The sequence below is a fragment of the Manis pentadactyla genome, chromosome 2, assembly GCF_030020395.1.
Source record: "Manis pentadactyla isolate mManPen7 chromosome 2, mManPen7.hap1, whole genome shotgun sequence".
NCBI lineage: Eukaryota > Metazoa > Chordata > Mammalia > Pholidota > Manidae > Manis > Manis pentadactyla.
Window position 1 is genome coordinate 54,023,316 of NC_080020.1, and position 17,071 is coordinate 54,040,386.

A 17,071-nucleotide genomic window follows, 5' to 3' on the forward strand; every position below is an offset into this window, starting at 1 on the left:
CACAGGTCTTAGCACCCTCTAATTTTATAAAATTTACCTATTTATTATTCTTATTGTTTATCTGTCTTCCCCTTCAAGCTAGAATATAAGTTCCATAAAGTTAAGGACATTTTTCTGCTTTGTTCACTGACATATCCCAAGTGCCTAAAAAAGAGCCTGGCACAAAGTAGGCATTCAACAAATACTTGAGGAGAGAATATACATATATTGAATACCAACTGTATATCAGGTACAGTCTAAGAATCTATTGCTGAATTAAAAAGGTCTATCTCAACCTGATACTCTTACTAAATTCCAAATACCATTAAGTGCCTGAATTAGGAACATTGGCTAATTCTCTTTTACTTATGCACTCTCAAGCAGTATACTGTAAATATTCAGAGTAGTGGAAATATTAAGTGATAAATTATTTTCTACTTAAATATTAGCTGAAATTAAGCTATACAGTGTCAATTGAAATCTTTTATTAAATGATTAAATTTATTGAAATTGACATTATGCTACTGCCTTGTCATTGAGAAAACATTATTCTTTGAAGCACAGCCTTACTAACAAAAGCTCCTGATACAGTCCTCCTGATTACCATACCTCACATATTAAACATAAAAAAATAATTAAAATATTTCTCTTTTAACTGGAAAAGTTTTTTGCTTAGTACTGAAAGATCTGTCCTTCAACACATTCTATTTCACTAAGTGGCTTGATTTTACAATTTACTTAATTATACTTTCATGGAGATTTATTTAATTTCATGTAATAATTTTTAGCCCAACCACTGTTACTGAGTACTACCTGAAGTACTGGAAAGAAGGAATATTTCCTTAAGAATTATGAGCACATCACAGAGGAAATAAACACATCAGCTACTGCTTTTAGTAAGAAAATTCTAAAAACTCTCAAGCTAAGCATTAGCAGTCAATAGAAACTGCTTTCCAACAGTAATTTAATGCTTCTATTTGGGAAAGATATTTTAAAATAAGAATCGTACAAAGTAGATCAATAGAGATTTACTTTCTTAACATACATCAAAGCTAAAAAGGGGAAATATCTGTCAATTCATTTTTACATTTGAATAAAATAAATAGTGAGTAATCATTTCTTTAGTAATGCTAGCCTTCAGTGTAGTGTTGATGACTCAGAAATGAATGAGTGATAGTTTTCCCTAAATAACTGGATTTTATACTATTTTTCACATTGTATTATGAACCTAAACTCAATGCAAACTTTCAAATGTAAATATCACTAATTAAGTCATTGACAATGCAGTTAATATTCACCCATTGGAACTCAAATATAAATAAACAATAAATTGGCAAAAAGTTTATTTGATGAATAATTATCAAACATCTGTCATTATTGTTAGTCATAATATACTTTCATATGATCTATGAGAAGAAATTTCCAACTTTACTGAAAAAAAGGAACTTTGAAATATGTAGCTGCCCTCTCTGACCACTAAAACAGCTAGCTACAAAGTGAATATTTTATTGAAATGTCTTCTCCACTTAACTTTTAGACTGAAATAATCTGTCAAATATCGTTATCTATGGTGATTCTATATAAAATACTGAAATTCCAAAAAGCATTATTTCACTTTTTCTGAACTATCATGTATAACCAAAAACAAAAAGCACAAGACTATTTGGGTGTTTCAACTTTTATAATATCACAGTTTCTTTTCAAATCTGAGCTCGTAAGTTGTGGCTTTACTACACTGTAATAAAATCATTACGGTTTTTAGTCCTTCCAGAAGAAAATATACCATACATATAACTATTTTGAAATATCAAGAGCCATCCTTAAACTTTTCAAAGATTTTCACACATCTACTTCAGTGAACACCACATTATTTATAACAGATGTAGTATTGTGCTCTTCTAGGTTAATGTGAGAAACTGCCATGCTGTGTGCTGGAATATAAAAGCTATGAAGAAAATAAAATTGCAGAGTTCACAATCACTATAAAGACATTTGGCTGCTTAATTCAGGTGATTACATACCTTGCCCAGTAATTCTCCCAATGTGACATCTTCATGATTGAGAATCCATTTCTTATCCTATGGGTAAAAAAAAGTTTTTTAGGCCAAGGAAGAGTGTATTTCCTTTAAGGTGCATTTGAGGCAGTGGGAAATAGACCTAAAGGGATATTTCATTTAGACCATTCAATCAACAGCACACTAAGAAGTTGTAATCTCAAGAGGTTATAAAACAGATTTAAGAAATGCTACTGCACAGTAGGACTTTTAAAGATACGTTGTAGCAAACTTTTATCAGAAATCACAGCCTTCAAAATGATAGCACCCCTGTAACTAGAAAATGGAATGCACTTTCCTCCTTCCACAAAGCTTAGACTACGTTTTTTAATTTGTCATTCCAAAATTGCATCATAAGCACATGAAGGAATTTCATTTTACAATGTGAAATTTCCAACTCCTACTTGATCAAAGAGACTTATTTCCCTACTCAAACAACACACTAAGAGTTATTTTTCACATATGAAAAAAGTTAAACAGCTGTCTATGACACTGAATTAGAGCTGTCTATGACACTGCATGTTGTGCCATATCTTTCCCAAGTAATTTCCTGCAGTATAATAAAGCAGCAAGTATCAATTACCACATTACTAGGGTAACACAGACCAGTACCGCAAACATGTCCTTATAAAAGAGTATTCCATTATCCGATCTCAAGAACTAATTACTACTTATGGAATATTTTATCACATAAAAATCTCAGCTATGAAACCATACAATGCTATAATGTTAGAAGGGCATGTGGATTTTTTTGTAAAAAAAAAGGAAAAGGGAAAGAAGCAAGGAAGGAGAAAAGAAAGGAAGGAAAGTAGGGAAGGAAAATTGGGGGGAGTGGAGAACAAGAAGATCCTGGATAAATTTTATTCAATATACATTTTTATTAATGTTTAAATATAGTATTCCCCCATTACACAGAATGAAATATTATTATGATCTATAGAATGAATTGTAACAAGTAATCAAATCCTATAAAGTAAAAATCCACCCTAACTATGGTTTAAAAATGTCCTAGTCATTCATTGGAAGTAATTTACCTCCTAAAAGAACATGGGACAAACACTCAACCACCATTCTGATAGGTCAACAAAAGGAACAACATTGATTTTTAAAATAACAATAGTTTATAAACTTACACCAAATATAATTAGAAAATGAACAACAACAACAAAAAGCCCATCATTAGTAGAAGGAAGGAAAATAAGGATCAGAGTGGAAATAAAGACCAAAAAAAAAAAAAGATCAGTGATACTAAGAGCTGGTTCTCTGAAAAGAAAACATTGAAAACCTTTACTAGAATCATCAAGAAAAAAGGAGGACTCATCTATAATACCAGAAATGAAAGAGAAGTTATAACCAAGGAAATACAAAAGATTATGAGAATACAAAAATTATATGTCACAAATTGGACAACTGAGAAGAAATGGATAAATTCCTAGAAACATACAAATGTGTAAGGAAGAAGTTAAACTTCCAGTATTTGCAGATGACATGATACTATATATGGAGAACCCTAAAGACTGCACCAAAAAACTGTTAGATCTAATAAAAGAATTCTGTAAAGTTGCAGAATACAAAATCGTATGTTGCATTTCTATATATAGTGAACTAGCAGAAAGAGAAATTAGGAAAACAATCCCATTTACAATTGCATCAAGAATAATAAAACATCTAGAAATAAATCTAACCCAAGAGGAGAAACACCCATATTCTCAAAATTATAAAACACTGATGAAAGAAATTGAAGAGGGCACAAATAAATGGAAAGATATATCATGTTGATGAATCAGAAAAATATGTTTAAATATCCATATTACCCAAAGCAATCTACAGTGCACTCCCTATCAAAATACCAATGATATTTTCCAAAAGAACTAAAACAAATAATCCTAAACTTTGTATGGACCCACAGAACCCAAATAGCCAAAGCAACTTTGAGAAAGAAGGACAAAGCTGAAGGTACCAACACTACCTCATTTAAAACTATCCAACAAAGCTATAGTAATCAAAGAAGTATAGTGCTAGTACAAAAACATATACAAAAATCAATGAAACAGAATAAAGAGCCCAGAAATAAACCCATGTTTATATGGTCAATTAATCTCCTAAATGAAAACACAGGCAGTAAACTCTTGAAATCATCTTCAGCAATTATATCTGGATATGTCAACCCAGGCAAGGGAAACAAAAGTGGAAAAAAAAAAAGTGGGACTATAAACTACAAAGTTTTTACATAGCAAAGGACAATATCAACAAAACAAAAAGGTAACCTACTGACTGGGAGAAGATCTTTTAAAAACTTAACAGAATTTTGAAAATCTTTTTTAAAAAATTTACCAGGAAAAAATGGACAAATAGAAAATAAGCATATCAAAAGACACTTGATATCATTAGTCATCAGTGAAATACAAATACAAATTATAGTAAGATGCCACTTCACACCCATTAGAATACTAAACTTAATAAGATTAACAATACTGAGAGCCTGCAAGGAGCAACTGGAGTCCTTACACATTGCAGGTGAGGATGTAAAATGGTACAATAAATTTGTAAGACAATTTGGCAGGGTCTAAAAAGTTAAACATATATCGGTTAGGGGCGGAAGATGGCGTCGTGAGTAGAGCAGTGGAAATCTCCTCCCAAAACCACATATATCTGTGAAAATATAACAAAGACAACTCTTCCTAGAATAAAGACCAGAGGACACAGGACAATATCGACCACATCCACACCTGAGAGAACACAGTGCCTTGCGAAGGGGGTAAGATACAAGTCCCGGCCCGGCGGGAACCGAGCGCCCATCCCCCCAACTCCCGGAGGGAGCAGAGCGGGAGGGAACGGAGACCAGGACTGCCAAACACCCAGCCCCAGCCATCCGGGCCAGAGTGCAGACACAGTATGTGCCCAGAGGGCCCTGGATACTAGGAAAACAGGGCAGCAAGAACAGTGAGCGGGCACCGGTGGCCTGGCGCCGGAGGACACCAGAAAAGTGCGCGACCATTTTTTTTCTTGCTCTTTTTCTTTGGCGAGCGCTTTTTGGAAGTCTTAAAGGGATAGGGACCCCAATACTAGGGAAACAGGGCAGCAAGACCGGTGAGCAGATGCCTGAGGCTGGCGCAAGAGAATAAAGAAAAACGAGCGGAAAGCTTTTTTTTTTTTTTTTTTTTTTTTAATAAAAAAATTTTTTTTTTGGTGGTCGTTGTTTAAACTCCATAGCAGCCGAGCAGGAAGCAGAAAACCTGTCTGAGCACAGTTGCGCAACACAAGCCACTAGAGGTCGCTGTTCTCCCAGGAGAGGAGGGCCACAAACCAACAAGAAGGGAAGTTCTTCCAGCCGTCACTCATCCCAGCTCTGCAAACTATTCCTATCACCATCAAAAGGCAAAGCTACAGGCAGACAAAGATCACAGAGACAACACCAGAGAAGGAGACAGACCTAACCAGTCTTCCTGAAAAAGAATTCAAAATAAGAATCATAAACATGCTGACAGAGATGCAGAGAAATACGCAAGAGAAATGGGATGAAGTCCGGAGGGAGATCACAGATGCCAGAAAGGAGATCACAGAAATGAAACAAACTCTGGAAGAGTTTATAAGTAGAATGGATAGGATGCAAGAGGCCATTGATGGAATTGAAACCAGAGAACAGGAACGCATAGAAGCTGACATAGAGACAGACAAAAGAATCTCCAGGAATGAAACAATATTAAGAGAACTGTGTGACCAATCCAAAAGGAACAATATCCGTATTATAGGGGTCCCAGAAGAAGAAGAGAGAGGAAAAGAGATGGAAAGTATCTTAGAAGAAATAATTGCTGAAAACTTCCCCAAACTGGGGGAGGAAATAATCGAACAGACCACGGAAATACACAGAACCCCCAACAGAAAGGATCCAAGAAGGACAACACCAAGACACATAATAATTAAAATGGAAAAGAACAAGGACAAGGAAAGAGTTTCAAAGGCAGCTAGAGAGAAAAAGGTCACCTATAAAGGAAAACCCATCAGGCTAACATCAGATTTCTCGACAGAAACTCTACAGGCCAGAAGAGAATGGCATGATATATTTAATACAATGAAACAGAAGGGCCTTGAACCAAGGATACTGTATCCAGCACGACTATCATTCAAATATGACGGTGGGATTAAACAATTCCCAGACAAACAAAAGCTGAGGGAATTTGCTTTCCACAAACCACCTCTACAGAACATCTTACAGGGACTGCTCTAGATGGGAGCACTCCTAGAAAGAGCAGAGCACAAAACACCCAAAATATGAAGAATCGAGGAGGAGGAACAAGAAGGGAGAGAAGAAAAGAATCTCCAGACAGTGTATATAACAGCTCAATAAGCAAGCTAAGTTAGGCAGTAAGATACTAAAGAAGCTAACCTTGAACCTTTGGTAACCACGAATTTAAAGCCTGCAATGGCAATAAGTACATATCTTTCAACAGTCACCCTAAATGTTAATGGTTGAATGCACCAATCAAAAGACACAGAGTAACAGAATGGATGAAAAAGCAAGACCCATCTATATGCTGCTTACAAGAAACTCACCTCAAACCCAAAGACATGTACAGACTAAATGTCAAGGGATGGAAAAACATATTTCAAGCAAACAACAGCGAGAAGAAGGCAGGGGTTGCAGTACTAATATCAGACAAAATAGACTTCACAACAAAGAAAGTAACAAGAGATAAAGAAGGACACTACATATTGATAAAGGGCTCAGTCCAAAAAGAGGGTATAACCATTCTAAATATATATGCACCCAACAGAGGAGCACCAGCATATGTGAAACAAATACTAACAGAACTAAAGGGGGATATAGACTGCAATGCATTCATTCTAGGAGACTTCAACACACCACTCACCCCAAAGGACAGATCCACTGGGCAGAAAATAAGTAAGGACATGGAAGCAATGAACAACACAGTAGAGCAGATGGACCTAATAGACATCTATAGAACGCCACATCCAAAAGCAACAGGATATACATTCTTCTCAAGTGCACATGGAACATTCTCCAGAATAGACCACATACTAGGCCACAAAAAGAGCCTCAGAAAATTCCAAAAGACTGAAATCCTACCAACCAACTTTTCAGACCACAAAGGCATAAAACTAGAAATAAACTGTACAAAGAAAGCAAAGAGGCTCACAAACACATGGAGGCTTAACAACACGCTCCTAAATAATCAATGGATCAATGACCAAATCAAAATGGAGATCCAGCAATATGTGGAAACAAATGACAGCAACAACAGTAAACCCCAACTTCTGTGGGACACAGCAAAAGCAGTCTTAAGCAGAAAGTATATAGCAATCCAAGCATATTTAAAAAAGGAAGAGCAATCCCAAATGAATGGTCTAATGTCACAATTATCGAAATTGGAAAAAGAAGAACAGATGAGGCCTAAGGTCAGCAGAAGGAGGGACGTAATAAAGATAAGAGAAGAAATAAATAAAATTGAGAAGAATAAAACAATAGCAAAAATCAATGAAACCAAGAGCTGGTTCTTCGAGAAAATAAACAAAATAGATAAGCCTGTAGACAGACTTCTTAGGAAGAAAAGAGAGTCAACACAAATCAACAGTATCAGAAACGAGAAAGGAAAAATCACGACGGACCCCACAGAAATACAAAGAATTATTAGAGAATACTATGAAAACCTATATGCTAACAAGCTGGGAAACCTAGGAGAAATGGACAACTTCCTAGAAAAATACAACCTTCCAAGACTGACCCAGAAAGAAACAGAAAATCTAAACAGACCAATTACCAGCAACGAAATTGAAGGGGTAATCAAAAAACTACCAAAGAACAAAACGCCCGGGCCAGATGGATTTACCTCGGAATTTTATCAGACATACAGGGAAGACATAATACCCATTCTCCTTAAAGTTTTCCAAAAAATAGAGGAGGAGGGGATACTCCCAAACTCATTCTATGAAGCTAACATCACCCTAATACCAAAACCAGGCAAAGACCCCACCGAAAAAGGAAACTACAGACCAATATCCCTGATGAACGTAGATGCAAAAATACTCAACAAAATATTAGTAAACCGAATTCAAAAATACATCAAAAGGATCATACACCATGACCAAGTGGGATTCATCCCAGGGATGCAAGGATGGTACAACATTCGAAAGTCCATCAACATCATCCACCACATCAACAAAAAGAAAGACAAAAACCACATGATCATCTCCATAGATGCTGAAAAAGCATTTGACAAAGTTCAACATCCATTCATGATAAAACTCTCAGCAAAATGGGAATAGAGGGCAAGTACCTCAACATAATAAAGGCCATCTATGATAAACCCACAGCCAACATTATATTGAACAGTGAGAAGCTGAAAGCATTTCCTCTGAGATCGGGAACTAGACAGGGATGCCCACTCTCTCCACTGTTATTTAACATAGTACTGGAGGTCCTAGCCACCGCAATCAGACAAAACAAAGAAATACAAGGAATCCAGATTGGTAAAGAAGAAGTTAAACTGTCACTATTTGCAGATGACATGATACTGTACATAAAAAACCCTAAAGACTCCACCCCAAAACTACTAGAACTGATATCGGAATACAGCAAAGTTGCAGGGTACAAAATCAACACACAGAAATCTGTGGCTTTCCTATATACTAACAATGAACCAACAGAAAGAGAAATCAGGAAAACAACTCCATTCACAATTGCATCAAAAAAAATAAAATACCTAGGAATAAACCTAACCAAAGAAGTGAAAGACTTATACTCTGAAAAGTACAAGTCACTCTTAAGAGAAATTAAAGGGGACACTAACAGATGGAAACTCATCCCATACTTGTGGCTAGGAAGAATTAATATTGTCAAAATGGCCATCTTGCCCAAAGCAATATACAGATTTGATGCAATCCCTATCAAACTACCAGCCAAATTCTTCAATGAACTGGAACAAATAATTCAAAAATTAATATGGAAACACCAAAGACCCCGAATAGCCAAAGCAATCCTGAGAAAGAAGAATAAAGTAGGGGGGATCTCACTCCCCAACTTCAAGCTCTACTATAAAGCCATAGTAATCAAGACAATTTGGTACTGGCACAAGAACAGAGCCACAGACCAATGGAACAGACTAGAGAATCCAGACATTAACCCAGACATATATGGTCAATTAATATTTGATAAAGGAGCCATGGACATACAATGGCGAAAGGACAGTCTCTTCAACAGATGGTGCTGGCAAACGTGGACAGCTACATGTAGGAGAATGAAACTGGACCATTGTCTAACCCCATATACAAAAGTAAACTCAAAATGGATCAAAGACCTGAATGTAAGTCATGAAACCATTAAACTCTTAGAAGAAAACATAGGCAAAGACCTCTTAGACATAAACATGAGTGACCTCTTCTTGAACATATCTCCCCGGGCAAGGAAAACAACAGCAGAAATAAACAAGTGGGACTATATTAAGCTGAAAAGCTTCTGTACAGCAAAAGACACCATCAACAGAAAAAAAAAGGAACCCACAATTACATGAATATATGGGAGAATATATTTGAAAATGACACATCTGATAAAGGCTTGACGTCCAGAATATATAAAGAGCTCACACGCCTCAACAAACAAAAAACAAATAACCCAATTAAAAAATGGGCAGAGGAACTGAACAGACAGTTCTCCAAAAAAGAAATACAGATGGCCAACAGACACATGAAAGATGCTCCACATCGCTAATTATCAGAGAAATGCAAATTAAAACTACAATGAGGTATCACCTCACACCAGTAAGGATGGCTGCCATCCAAAAGACAAACAACAACAAATGTTGGCCAGGCTGTGGAGAAAGGGGAACCCTCCTACACTGCTGGAGGGAATGTAAGTTAGTTCAACCATTGTGGAAAGCAGTATGGAGGTACATCAAAATGCTCAAAACAGACTTACCATTTGACGCAGGATTGCACTCCTAGGAATTTACCCTAAGAATGCAGCAATCAAGTAAGAGAAAGATCAGTGCACCCCTATGTTTATCGCAGCACTATTTACAATGGCCAAGAATTGGAAGCAACCTAAATGTCCAACGATAGATGGATGGATAAAGAAGATGTGGTACATACACACAATGGAATATTACTCAGCCATAAGAAAAGGACAAATCCAACCATTTGCAGCAACATGGATGGAGCTGGAGGGTATTATGCTTAGTGAAACAAGCCAAGCGGAGAAAGAGAAATACCAAATGATTTCACTTATCTGTGGAATGTAAGAACAAAGGAAAAACTGAAGGAACAAAACAGCAGCAGAATCACAGAACTCAAGAATGGACTAACGGGTACCAAAGGGAAAGGGACTGGGGAGGATGGGTGGGTAGGGAGGGATAAGGAGAGGGGGAGAAGTAGGGGGGTATTAAGATTAGCATGCATGGGGGGGTAGGAGAAAAGGGAGGGCTGTACAACACAGAGAACGCAAGTAGTGATTCTACAACATTTTGCTATGCTGATGGACAGTGACTGTAAAGGGGTTTATAGGGGAGACCTGGTATAGGGGAGACCCTAGTAAACATAATATTCGTCATGTAAGTGTAGATTAGTGATACCAAAAACAAAACAAACAAACAAAACAAAACAACAACAACAAAAAGGGCAGTTCCTGTGTGGTAACCTCCAATGACTTCTATACAAGGGTATAAAGGGCATATAAAAGTGTAGGCAAAGGGTCTGTTTGTGTTTATACAGAGGATCAAAGCCTTATTGGGCTACCCCAAAAATGAACTAAGATACGATATGAAAAAGAACTTCCAACATCAGCACTCTCTGGAAGAGTCATGCCAGAATATGATCATCAAAAAAACCCAACAAAGATCCACGCACTGCTACAGCTGTAGATGCACTCATCCCACCAGCTCCTGGACTTGCCATGGGAATGAAGGAGATATCTAAGCTGGCCTGTGCATACAGTAAAACAACAAATTTGACTGGATCTATACTGTTGGAACTCAACCAAAAATTAGGAGAAGTGCGAATTGTAGTGCTCCAAAATCTTACAACTACAGACTATTTACTGTTAAAAGAACATAAGGGATGTGAACATTCCCCAGGAACGGGTTGTTTTACTTTGTCTGATTTCTCTCAGACTGTTTAAGTTCAGTTGGACAATATCCACCATATCATAGATAAGTTTTCACAAATGCCTAAGGTGCCAAACTGGTCTTCTTGGTTTCACTGGAGATGGCTGGTAATTACAGATATGCTTTGGTTATGTAACTATACTCCTATTATGTTAATGTGTGTGCGCAATTTAAGTAGTAGCTTAAAACCTATACATGCTGAAGTTACTCTACAAGAAGATATATCAAAGAAATAATCAATCTTCCCATGTTTTCTTCCACCTGCTACTTCTATAGCTTTTCTTCTTCCTTCCTAATTACAACCCTTAAATAGAATTCGTGCCTCATATCAAATTGACTGAGTATCATAATTCTTCCAAGTGGTAAAGATACCTCAAGACAAATGCTGGGCATAGAAGCTACAGGGCATAAATATGCAAAGAAATAAAAAGCTAACCATTTCAAACAATAAAGCTTCTCTCTCACTTACCAAGTTTACATTTCCCTGTATGGCCCAGGTAGATGACTGGTTAGCCAGAGACGGGTAAGATTCCTCAAGGGAGGAACAACCTAAGACAGGCACAGTCGCAGGGGGGTCATCAGGTGAGAAATTGGGGATCAACAGAGGTGAGGCTTAGAACCTCACCCCCCCTGTTCTCAGAGAAATCTTCTGCATACGTGGATGTTTTATTGCCCTGGTCTAGCTTGGATTAACACATAGTCTACAGGCACACACCTGATCATCTACATTTGCTCTCTTACAACACTAAACTATGTTTTCTACCTTTATCTTGTATCTACCTACCACTTCAGCATTTTATTAAAAATAATAATAATAAAGAGAGAAATGTGGTATCCACATATAAATCAAGTTTAAAAACCAAATGAGTATTCATATTTGAACTGACTGTTTATAGTTCATAATGCATGAGCAAAACCGAAAGTTTCTGTGATGACTGCCCTTGTACTGTTCACTATGTAACTTATTCATTATGTAAGAACTTGTTTGTTATGCCTCAGAAGATTGGAGACTGACAAAAATTAGGCTTGGGGTGGATTAATGATTGTGCATTGAGCATTGACTCCCCTATACAGAATTTTATTGTTGTTAACAACCATTTGATCAATAAATATGAGAGATGCCCTCACAAAAAAAAAAAAAAAAAAAGGACAGACTTCCAATGGTAAAATAAATAAGTAACCGGGATGTAATGTATAGCATAAGGAATATAGTCAAGATATTGTAACAGCTTGGTAGGGTGATAGCTGGAACCTAGAATTATGTATATAAATATTTTATCACTGTGTTGTACACCTGAAACTAATGTAATGTAATACTGTGTGCCAACTACCCTTCAATAAAAAATAATTATCTTAAAAAAAAAAAAAAGAGTGACTTGTAGTTTTCAGAGTATAGGTCATTCACTTCTTTGGATAGATTTATTCCTAGGTATTTTATTCTTTTTGATGCAATTGTGAATGGAATTGTTTTCCTGATTTCTCTTTCTATTGGTTTATTGTTAGTGTATAGGAAAGCCACAGATTTCTGTGTGGTAATTTTGTATCCTGCAACTTTGCTGTATTCCGATATCAGTTCTAGTGGTTTTGGGGTGGAGTCTTTAGGGTTTTTTATGTACAATGTCATGTAAATGAAAAATAATAAAATAAAAAATAAAAAATAATTATCTACAAAAAAAAAACACATATACCTACTTTATGAATGTTAGGCTTAATTGGAGAGAAGTGAAATATACACAAAAGGATTTTTAAATAAAATGTTTGAGGCAGCTCTATTTAGAATAACCAAAGGCCAGAAACAATCGAATGTCTATAAAAAAAAAAAAACTGATAAATTTCGGTAAAGTAAAACAATTACTACTTAGCAATAAACAGGAATTTACTGCAGATACATTGAACAACAGAGCATTTGCAAAACATTTTGCCAAGCTAATAAATCCAGATATACTTTAAATACATGCATGAATACATATTGAGTCTATTTATACACATTTCTGGAAATGAAGAATTAATCTACAATACTGCAAGTCAAAGCAGTAATTTCCTACATCAGGGGATGGGCAAGATTGACTGCAAAGCTGAAAAAGGAACTTTGGTGGAGGGGGTATTTATGAAAAATGATCAATTTCTTGGTATTTCACTGAACTATACATTTAAATCCTGTGCCTTTTGTTGTGTGTAAGCTATTTCCATAAAGTTGATTTTTTTAATGTAAAAATTTAAAAAGCAAGTATTTACAAAATGCTACTTCCCATTCAAGTAGAACTTTTGGGTGTAATATCAGCTCTACCTATATTATCAAAAGATATTCTTTAAAGAATGTAGTCTGGTAGGCAGCCGAGATATTACTTTAAAGGTGTAAAACTGATTTATTGAATGTGCATCCACTTCAAACAATGGTAAAATAGATGGATCAGAACAACTCTCCCAGTGCAAGCAACTGAAAAAGTTAGATGAAACATAAAAACAAAAACAAAAATCCCAAACTTCTTTTCAAGAGGCCTAGAGTTACTGAAATAGTCAAGAACTGAGAGGTTAACTTTAGGTTAAGAAAAGAAACCAAGTCAAGGCCTTTGGGGCTATTTTTACCTTAAATGTATATGCTGATTGTGAAAACAGCAGCCAATAGGCATAAAAATTAGAGGCCAGGGCCTGCCAAGGAGAAGAGGCCCTGATAAAAATACTCATATTTTTCATAAGGACCTCAAAGATACCACACTGTGGTAGAAAAGGCAACCTGGAAATGGATGGTATTAAAACCTACCTTCTAATCAACTCCATCATTGATGGGACTAAATCAGATTCATAAGCTAAGCCTGTGGGTCAGACTGACCCATTGCCTGCCTTTGGCCCATGCTGTAAGAATGGCTAAAAAAAAAGGAATTTATTACACACGAAAATTATATGAAGTTCAAATTTCAGTGTCTATAGATAACAGATAAATTGAAATGATCATAAGCTACAGAGAAAAAAAAAGACTGGGGGAAAATAATGAACAGTTCCAAGGATGTATAGGATAATACCAAGTGGTCTACCACTCATATCAAAGTCACAGAAGGAAAGGAAAAGAAGTACAGTGCAGGAAATAGTATTTGAAGAAATTCTGGCCAAAATCACCCCATATTTGGTAAAAGATGGAGACCTACAGAGTAAAGAAACTTAACCAGCCCCTAAAGAAAAAGCTCTAAAAAAGTCAGTGCCTACACAGAACATAATCACATTAGTTAAAACCAAAGTCAAATAAAAAAAATCTTTAGGACAGCTAGGGGAAATGACCCATTATTTACAGAGGACAACAACTGAAATGGCTGGAGATATCAGAAATATCACAGCCAAGGAGAATGGAACATTGTTTTTAAAGTATTAAGAAAGGGACTGTCAAATCTGGATTTCAAAAACCAGAAAAATAGCTTTCAAGAATGAAGGTAAAATAAAGACATTCTCAGAGGAAAACTAAAAAAATTTCTTGCCAATAGACTTACTCTTTAAAACAAACAAACAAACAAAAAATCACCTAAATGAAGTTTTCTTAGCCAAAGGAAACTTGGCATATCATGAATAAAGAAGAGTAATAAAAATAGCAAATACCTTAGTAAATATAATAGACTTTTCTTCAGTACTTTAAAATGTGCTCAACAGATAGAAAGGAAAATTAAAAAATTTTTGATGACCTTTTCAATTGATGTTGGTGCAATACATAAGAAAAGTACAACAAAGAGGGGAGGATCCCTGCTATGACAAAGTTTCTGCATTCTACTTGCAGTGTTATGATATTGATTCTTTGTAAACTGAAAAGTTAAATGTTTTTGGTAATTACTACAATAACCACTAAAAAAAAAGCCAAGATATGGAAGCAACCTAAGTGTCCATCAATAGATGAATGGATATATATGTGGTAAATATGTACAATGCAGTGTTACTCAGTCATAAAAAAGAATGAAATCCTGCCATTTACAACAACATGGATGGACCTGAAGGGTATTATGCTACATGAAGTAAGACAGAAAAGTGATCTCATTTTCACATTGACTCTAAAAAAATAACGAAAGACACAAGCAAAACAGAAACAGACTCATAAACAAAGAGAACAAATTGGTGGTTGCCATGAGGGAGGTGGGTGGCAGGGATGGGTGCAATAGGTGAAGAGGATAAAGAGGCACAAACTTCCAATTATAAAATAAGACACAGGGATGGAAGTACAGTAAAGGGAATGTAGTCAATAACACTGTAGTAACTTTGTACAGTGACAAAAGGTAACTACACTTATCGTGATGAGCATTTTGTAATGTATATTATTGTTGAATCACTGCTGTGCACCTGAAACCAATATAACTATATATTATACAGTTCAATAAAAAAAAGCAAAGAAAGCAAGAGAATATAAAGCCACATAAAAAATACAAGAAGAAAAGTTTAATGGGATAGTAAAAAGTGTTCAAATAACCCAAAAGAAAGTAAGAAAGGGAAAAAAGAAAAAAGAACAGAAAATAAAATGGTAGTCTTAAATCCAAACATATCAGCAATTACATCAAATGTAAATTGCCTAAATATACCATTTAAAATATAGATTGTAAGGAAGAATTTTAAAGTGAGTACACTATATGCTGTGTAAAGAAACTCACTTTAACTATAGGTATCAATAGTAAAATTATGAAAATAGATGTAAAACACAAACATAAATCATACAAAAGCTGGCACATTTATAGTAATGTTGGACAAGCTATAGAATGAAGAAAATAACCATTAACAAAAGGAAATCACATAATGATAGAAGTGCCAGTTCACCAAAGAAACATGATTACCCTTAATGTCTATGCTTCAACCACAAATACTTCAACATGAAGGAAATACTGACAGAATTGAAAAGAGAAAGACAATTTCACAATTATAATTGGAGGTGTCAACATTCTCAGTAATAGAGAAAAGAGGACAGACACGGCTGGGGGACAAAGCTAAGTGTATAAAACAACAACAAAAACTAAAATTGAGGGGAAGTCAGTCAGGAATCAGGTTGCTCTTAATCTGTTTAAGCTAAAATGAAGATAAAAAAGCAGCAGCCTAGAGCATGAGAACTAAGACTGAGTCGGTTTGTAAGAGGGAGGGACAAAATGCCCAATGGGAAATCGGTGGTGATTTGCTTTGACCAGAATTTGATAGCTGAAGTTTTTGTAGAAATGTAGATAGAGGGGCAAACTCCAATCTGTTACAATGGATAACGGCAGCATTTTCCAACACACACCTAGAAGGAGAACTACCCAACTCTCCACCTAGACATTAAATGGAATACCCCTCTGAGGTTATTGAGTGATTGAGAAAGGCAAGTAATTTTAGAGAGATACTAAAGATTAACCTAATGCTAAGCCCCTGATCCAGGTGTCCATCAAGCAGTAACAAAAAGGTGCTCCAACTTTTTATATGACTTTATTGTTGGGGGAAAAAAACCAGGTAGAGACTACATCAGAAGATAATACAAAGGTAAGGTAGGAACAGGAACATTAACTAACATGGAATTTGGAGAATGGAGAGGTGCTGAAGGAGCCTGGATCCCTGACTTTCTCACTATCTTTACTGACCTCTTTTCTTCCCCCTCCTTCACTCCAGAGAAAAGAAAGGGCATGCTCAGAAGGGTAGCCAGAAAGAGCTGCAGCTCATCCTTAAAAATGGCCCAAGAGCTGGTACCTCTATAATCCTACAGTTGATTACACCACACATTTCTCATTTTTATCTTTGCTCTATTTTCTGTAAAGGGACAAGGAGACTTTTTGTGCAACTTTCTTGAATCTGGAGAAACAGGAGGGATGGAGGCAGACTGACTCAGTCTCTTCCAAGAAACAGGAATAGCTTCTCCCCTGATTTCACAGATGTACTATTGCATGAAATAAAAGGTGTACTACGTACTAAAGTATAAATCAATAGAAATAAATC

General features: G+C 35.9%; 1 protein-coding gene across 10 annotated transcripts in view; it reads right to left on the reverse strand.

The window, feature by feature from the left end:
* The window catches only part of FER (FER tyrosine kinase), a 500,422-nt gene that overhangs the window by 170,173 nt on the left and 313,178 nt on the right, over positions 1-17,071 (reverse strand). For all 10 annotated transcript variants that reach the window (XM_036886890.2, XM_036886889.2, XM_057492762.1 and 7 more), the window contains one exon: positions 2,001-2,057. In XM_036886890.2, the coding sequence (XP_036742785.2) occupies positions 2,001-2,057 (57 nt within the window). The remainder of the gene's footprint in view (positions 1-2,000; positions 2,058-17,071) is intronic.